This window comes from Leuciscus leuciscus (assembly GCF_965113295.1).
Source record: "Leuciscus leuciscus genome assembly, chromosome: 24".
Taxonomy (NCBI): Eukaryota; Metazoa; Chordata; class Actinopteri; order Cypriniformes; family Leuciscidae; genus Leuciscus; species Leuciscus leuciscus.
In genome coordinates, this window is record NC_138723.1 from 32,169,895 (window position 1) to 32,177,394 (window position 7,500).

General features: G+C 41.7%; 2 protein-coding genes across 2 annotated transcripts in view; one reads left to right on the top strand and one right to left on the bottom strand.

Moving 5' to 3' along the window:
* The window catches only part of mpzl1l (myelin protein zero-like 1 like), a 19,370-nt gene extending 17,196 nt beyond the window's left edge, over positions 1–2,174 (bottom strand). Inside the window, exon 1 of the mRNA XM_082158717.1 lies at positions 2,013–2,174. Within this exon, the coding sequence (XP_082014843.1) occupies positions 2,013–2,085 (73 nt within the window). The 5' untranslated portion in view covers positions 2,086–2,174. The remainder of the gene's footprint in view (positions 1–2,012) is intronic.
* Positions 2,175–2,848: 674 nt separating this feature from the next.
* The window catches only part of psmg1 (proteasome (prosome, macropain) assembly chaperone 1), a 26,587-nt gene continuing 21,935 nt past the window's right edge, over positions 2,849–7,500 (top strand). The window contains exons 1-5 of the mRNA XM_082158716.1: positions 2,849–3,072; positions 4,409–4,497; positions 6,225–6,346; positions 6,758–6,820; positions 6,906–7,104. Of these exons, the coding sequence (XP_082014842.1) occupies positions 2,948–3,072; positions 4,409–4,497; positions 6,225–6,346; positions 6,758–6,820; positions 6,906–7,104 (598 nt within the window). The 5' untranslated portion in view covers positions 2,849–2,947. The remainder of the gene's footprint in view (positions 3,073–4,408; positions 4,498–6,224; positions 6,347–6,757; positions 6,821–6,905; positions 7,105–7,500) is intronic.

Here is a 7,500-nt window from a genome sequence, read left to right on the forward strand (position 1 = left end):
GGTCGTCATAGCGACGCCGCAGGAAACTGCCGTGACTTAATCTTCTACCCGACACACACCCACTACCCACACACACAGGACAATGGAGGAAATCGAGTGTATGCTGGTTTTGGATGTTTTTGTTTTTGCTGTTTTTTTCTTCCTCCGTCTGGCGCGTGCAATGATGACGCAGTGAATAGTGACGATTCTCTCTGACCAATCAGCAGTCTGTCGTGTTTTCACGTCACATTTTAGTATCGCCTCAGCTCGCTTAGAACCTCGCCGGAGGTGGTACGAAAAAAAGTACCTGGAAGCAGGTACAGGTACAACTCTTACACAGTGGAAAACCACACAAAGGCGAGGCGAGTCGAGCTGGTACTGTGTAGTGGGAAAGCGCCGTTGAGCTCCTCGCGGTCAGAAACCAGCGCATTGTAAATGAATGAGAGTTTCCTCTAGTGGAAGCGTGTGGAACTGCAGCCGAACAACATCTCACTGAAAGATCATTTGTTGAGATATCAAGCTCAACTTTATTTAGATTTATGGCTTTGATTTTCTTGCAGTTTTAGAGTAAAACGTGTTTTTGAAAATATAGATTTTTCATGACAATAAACGTAAAAACAGCTGAAAACCAATCTCTTCCGTGAGCACTTAACCTTAGAAAAAATAAAAAAATAAAAAAAATTAAAAAAAAATCGTATTTTGAGCACTTCCTGCGTTGTTGTTGCTTTTGCCTCTTTATGATGACTCGCTGAATTTAGTCCTAATTTGTAAGTCGCTTTGGATAAAGGCGTCTGCTAAATGACTAAATGTAAATGTAAAATCTGTAACATTTTTGTGCACTTTTTTAGAAAAAAAATTCTCTTCAGCAATAATCTACCAAATGTCGTCTTTGAAAAGAGATCAAATTTCAGTCTGTGCTCTAAAGCATTCAATATTTACCACAGTTTAAGTTGGAAATTAAATGTTCAGGTCTATGCTCAAAAAGTGAATTTGGATTATACAGCATAAATATAATTTAGTACCATAAAATCCCCTAAAATACAAAATAAAAAACATTATCAAACTAAAATATAGTACATTCCTTTCATTGAAATAAAATAATAATAATTCTGTAGTTTTTGACAACCACGTGAAGAGCACCCTAGGGTTAAATATTTAGATCTCAAATACTGAATTAAAGTAGGAACATAATTATGTAATTACAAAGTTATTATAATGTTATTAGTACACTAAAAATGAACGAATGTGCAATTTATTTTTTCTTAAGAAAAGTGGACATGTATTGTACTTGAAATAAAATCCAAATGAATCGAAACTGGAATTGAATTGCAAGATTGTGAATCGAAATCGTGAAATGTGTGTCAATGCCTAAATGCTATATTAATATTATATTTATATAACACGTCAATGATACAGGCGTCTCTTCAAACAATACCATGGGATATTTTAGTACTTAACAAAATCACTTTAAACCCAGACATAAAGCACTCTATATAAAAACAGACCATGTAAATGGTGTTATTTAAGGATTTACACCAGATGCTCATTAAAATACACACAAAAAAATAATTAATTCAGATTTGAATCTTTATTGTTCGTCTCTCCTGGTTTATTAAAGGAAACTCGAGCTGATAATTCAGGTTTGATCAAATCAAACCTAAAACGTTTAAAAATACAATAATACGCGATTAAATTATGTAAGTTATTATTTATTTAAAGGAACGTTTTCGAGAGTAAAAATGATATAATGTAATATGAGGGAGGCTAATGTGCTAACAGAACAATACGAGCTAAACTTCCTGATGTGAGACACACTTTAAACACACGCACACTGGATGTATTTAAACGAGCTGCTTCAGAACATTAAATTAACACAAAACAAGAGCTGTTCTTTATAGACTCACTTCATGTGATATTAATACAAAATCACCAGATAATTATTGCTGTTAACTGAAGCTAGCATGTTAGCACGGAGCAGCGCTAACGCTCACATATGACGTCAAAACGCCTGGGATAAATCAAACAGAACTTACCCGCGATAATAAACACCACAGAGACACACACTGAAACATAACTGTGTGTGGAAATCGGAAGCCTAATTTCCATCCTTTAGATTTCATAAATATCGCCCGAGTACCGGAGCCTCCGTGTTTGTTTACAGCATCAGACCGACGGAGTTGCCCGCTGATCTCAGGTCAGACTCAGTGACGTCAGCACTGGTGTGCCGAACACACTCTACTGGTCTCAGATCAGCTCTGATGTACCGAATGTAATGAACCACTGATCTCAGAGCGGATATTGGGTAAACAGTATTTTAATGTTGGTTATAATAAAGATTTGAATACATTTGCTCTGCATTCTGACCTTTGTCGCGAGAATTGTAATAAAAAATAAACCTTTCACACTAAAGTCTGTGATTCTGATTGTGATCTCAGTTTTAATAATACTAACATATTTGATTGATAATAGGTTATTATTATTATTATTATTATTCATAATTGTTTCACAACTCTTTCGGAATAACACAATATTTCCCTTAATATTTATCTTCTTTGCAAACTGTATATCCACAAATGTGAATTCAGTAATAAGAAACCAAGTAGAACGACTTCAATTTACAAAACCTTTTATTTGTATACTCTTGTTGATGTCTATAAATTAATGTTCTTTTTCTTTTCTTTTTTTTTCTCGTTAGCAGAAAAGTTATAGCAGTTTTTTGTGTATTATGTTGACAATGGGTGTGTTGTTGTTAAATTGTGTGTATTATACACACACGTTTTGTATTATAAATATATATTTAAAAAATTTGCATTAATAAAAACAGTCCCCTCATAAAAGAACTGAAAACAAAATAAAAGTCTTTTGCCGTTCTACTTCCGGTGTATGTCGGGCTAGTAGCGGAGCATCGATCGTTACACAGCGGGTTTGACCAGACTCGCATTGTTATTAATCTCAATAATCCTCTGTTATGGCGACTTTCTTCGGCGAGGTATTGTCGGTGTACTCGAGAGCTGTCGAGGAGGATGAGTATGATGATATGACGAGGGAAAACGAGGAAGATGAACAGATCCGACGGGAAATAGAGGAGAAGAGGTAAAATCATGCATTATATTTATTCATAATGCAATAAACTGTGTCCGTCCGTAACATGTGATTTATAGTCTTATTTCATCAACTTTTTAAGAGACTAAATGAAAACACTATCCTTTCGGTTTCACTTCAGCCGCGTGCGTTTCTGTCAAGCTGCTGTGAAATAAACTTGAGTTATTTATATATATTTTTTATTGTTTTGATGTTTTTTATATTATTTTATGTACATATTCCCAGCTTTGGCATTGTTATATTATTTAAAGTCATACTAATAAAGCAATTTTGAGTTTGAATATGAATATGGATCATCACTGTATTTATCACGGCACAGATCAATCAATACACACACAGTTTCAAAGCAGCATGCTCATGTTTACAATATCTTAATGTGGGTTTCCATATGATTGATTATATCTTAAATATGACACAAAAAGTAAAAATTGACATACAAGTCATAATTATGACATTAAAAAGTTTAAATTATGAGAAGGTTAAATTATATGACTGTCATAATTACAATGTCAATTTCTACTTTTAATGTCATAATTACGTGATAAAAAGCTGAAAGTATGAATCTCTATGTCATAACTACAACTTTTAATGTCACAATTTCAACATTTTGTCTTGATTTCGTCTTAGTATGCTAATTTCTACTTTTGATGTCATAATTATGAATGATTTACAAAAGGTTGTTTTTTATTCTTATGTGACACTGTCATAATTATGAAGTTAATTATAGACAGCAGTCTTAAAAGTTTTAAATTATGAGATAAAAAGGAATTTCTATATACATAATTACTGGTTTTCCTGTAGCTCAAACAGTAGAGCGTTGGCGCTTGCAACGCCAAAAACAGGACAGGGGTTCGATTCCCAGGGAAAGCAAGAACTGATAAGAATGTAAATGTGGTGGTGGCGCAATGGATAAGACACATGCCTTTGGTGTGAGAGACCCGGGTTCGAATCCACTGTGAGACACCAATGTGTCCCTGAGCAAGACACTTAACCCCTAGTTGCTCCAGAGGCGTGCGACCTCTGACATATATAGCAATTGTAAGTCGCTTCGGATAAAAGCGTCAGCTAAATGAATAAATGTAAAAATGTAAATGTAAATGTAAATGTGTGCCTTGAAATGCTTTGGATAAAAGCGTCTGCCAAATGCATAAATGTAAATTTACTAGCCTACTTTTTCTCATAATATGACAGTCTGTCATTATTTTGACACTTTATATCATAATAATGATTTAGAAAAGCATGATTTTGTGGCGGGAATGGGCTTCATCTGAGCTGCGGTTGATAATGAAAGTAATTGAGTGTGTGTGTGTGTGTGTGTGTGTCTCAGGCGTGTGGATGTGTTCTGGCTCTCACACACAGACAGTGGGTCCCTGTCGTGTTCGGATCTGATCATTGCTGCGGGTCCAAACGCCACTGGTGAGAAACATCACGCTTCGCTCTAGAGATCCTGCGGAACCTGATCTTGAGCTTCTCCTGTTCTCCTGTTCTCCTGTTCCCCTGTTCCCATGCCTCCATGCTCCCCTGTTCCGCTGTTCTCCTGTTCCCATGCTCTCCTGTTCCCCTGTTCTCCCGTTCCCCTGTTCTCCCGTTCCCCTGTTCTCCCGTTCCCCTGTTCTCCCGTTCCCCTGTTCCCCTGTTCTCCCGTTCCCCTGTTCTCCCTTTCCCCTGTTCTCCCGTTCCCCTGTTCCCCTGTTCCCCTGTTCTCCCGTTCCCCTGTTCCCCTGTTCCCCCATTCCCATGTTCTCCCGTTCTCCTGTTCTCCCGTTCCCCTGTTCTCCCGTTCCCATGTTCTCCTGTTCTCCCGTTCCCCTGTTCCCCTTTTCTCCCGTTCCCCTGTTCCCCCGTTCTCCCGTTCCCCCGTTCTCCTGTTCCCCCGTTCCCCCGTTCTCCTGTTCCCCCGTTCCCCTGTTCTCCCGTTCCCCTGTTCTCCCGTTCCCCCGTTCCCCTGTTCTCCCGTTCCCCTGTTCCCCTGTTCTCCCGTTCCCATGTTCTCCTGTTCTCCCGTTCTCCTGTTCTCCCATTCCCATGTTCTCCCGTTCTCCTGTTCTTCTGTTTTCCTGTTCCCCTGTTCTCCCGTTCCCCTGTTCTCCCGTTCCCCTGTTCTCCCGTTCCCCTGTTCTCCCGTTCCCATGTTCTCCCGTTCCCATGTTCTCCTGTTCTCCCGTTCCCCTGTTCTCCCGTTCTCCTGTTCTCCCATTCCCATGTTCTCCCGTTCCCCTGTTCCCCTGTTCTCCCGTTCCCCTGTTCTCCCGTTCCCCTGTTCTCCCGTTCCCCTGTTCTCCCGTTCTCCTGTTCTCCCGTTCCCCTGTTCTCCCGTTCCCCTGTTCTCCCGTTCTCCTGTTCTCCCGTTCCCATGTTTACATTTACATTTACATTTAGTCATTTAGCAGACGCCTTTATCCAAAGCGACTTACAAATTAGGACTAAATTCAGCGTTCCCCCGTGTTCTCCCGTTCTCCTGTTCTCCTGTTCTCCCGTTCTCCTGTTCCCATGTTCTCCTGTTCTCCCGTTCTCCTGTTCTCCCGTTCCCCTGTTCTCCCGTTCTCCTGTTCTCCCATTCCCATGTTCTCCCGTTCTCCTGTTCCCCCGTTCCCCTGTTCTCCCGTTCCCCTGTTCTCTCGTTCCCCTGTTCTCCCGTTCCCCTGTTCTCCCGTTCCCCTGTTCTCCCGTTCCCCTGTTCTCCCGTTCTCCTGTTCTCCCGTTCTCCTGTTCTCCCGTTCCCATGTTCTCCTGTTCTCCCGTTCCCCTGTTCTCCCGTTCTCCTGTTCTCCCGTTCCCATGTTCTCCCGTTCCCCTGTTCCCCTGTTCTCCCGTTCCCCTGTTCTCCCGTTCCCCTGTTCTCCCGTTCCCCTGTTCTCCCGTTCTCCTGTTCTCCCGTTCTCCTGTTCTCCCGTTCTCCTGTTCTCCCGTTCCCATGTTTACATTTACATTTACATTTAGTCATTTAGCAGACGCCTTTATCCAAAGCGACTTACAAATTAGGACTAAATTCAGCGTTCCCCCGTGTTCTCCCGTTCTCCCGTTCTCCCGTTCTCCTGTTCCCATGTTCTCCTGTTCTCCCGTTCCCCTGTTCTCCCGTTCTCCTGTTCTCCCGTTCCCATGTTCTCCTGTTCTCCCGTTCTCATGTTCTCCTATTTTCCCAGGCTTCGTCTCTGCATACGTGCTGAGCTCTGGAGGCTGGCAGCCCGTGGCCCGGGTTTCCCTGTGGAACGAGCGGAGCCGAACTGACGGAGAGCCATCATGTGTCCTGTACCAGCAGAAGCAGGTGAGGATATCACACACTCACACACACACACACTTACTCACCACATATTACATATCACAGAACCTCAGCAATCACAAGGTCTTAATCTGACTAAACCTGTCAAGATCATCAGTTTTGTGCTTATTTTATTATTTTATAATAAGATATGCAATATAATTTAAACTGCACAATTATTGCACTTGTCATTACATAATACATAATCTTGAAAAACAATGCAAAATGAACCCTGTATTGTGCGTGTGCGTGTGTGTGCGTGTGCGTGCGTGTGTGTGTGTGTGTGTGCGTGTGTGTGTGTGTGTGTGTGTGTGTGTGTGTGTGTGTGTGTGTGTGTGTGTGTGTGTGTGTGTGTGTGTGTGTGTGTGTGTGTGTGTGTGTGTGTGTGTGTGTGTGTGTGTGTGTGTGTGTGTGCAGGTGCTGATATGCCAGTGCTCCTGTTACGTCGCTGAAGACCAGCTGTTCCAGTGGACGGAGAAGGTGAAGCTCTAACACACACACTCTCACACTTTCACACACACTCTCTCACACACAGACACACAGAGCTCTGTACTTCTGTGTGCAGGTGTTCGGCTGTGTTCAGGCCCGAGGTCTGAGTGTGACGGTGCTCTCCGACTGCTCCGTGGCCGAGTATAAAACATCAGACTACCTGAGTGGGAGCAGCACACCTTTCCTGCGCTGCCTGAAGACCAGCACACACACCAGTGCTGTCGCCTGTCCACTGCTGGAGCCACCCAACATCAGCTGTGGCCTGGCAGCTGCAGGTAGTGTGTGTGTGTGTGTGTGTGTGTGTGTGTGTGTGTGTGTGTGTGTGTGTGTGTGTGTGTGTGTGTGTGTGTGTGTGTGTGTGTGTGTGTGTGTGTGTGTGTGTGTGTGTGTGTATGTGTTAATCGTGATTAATCGCATCCAAAATAAAAGTTTGTGTTGACATAATATGTGTGAGTACTGTGTATAATTACTTTGTATAAATAAATACACACACATGCATGTATATATTTACATATTATGCCCCTTTTCACCAGATGTAATATAAATCTATGGAGTCCTCAGAACGTGTGTGTGAAATTTCAGCTCAAAATACCAGATCATTTATTATTGCTTGTCAAATTTGCCCCTTTTTGGGTGTGAGCAAAAATGCGCCATTTTTGTGTGTCCCTTTA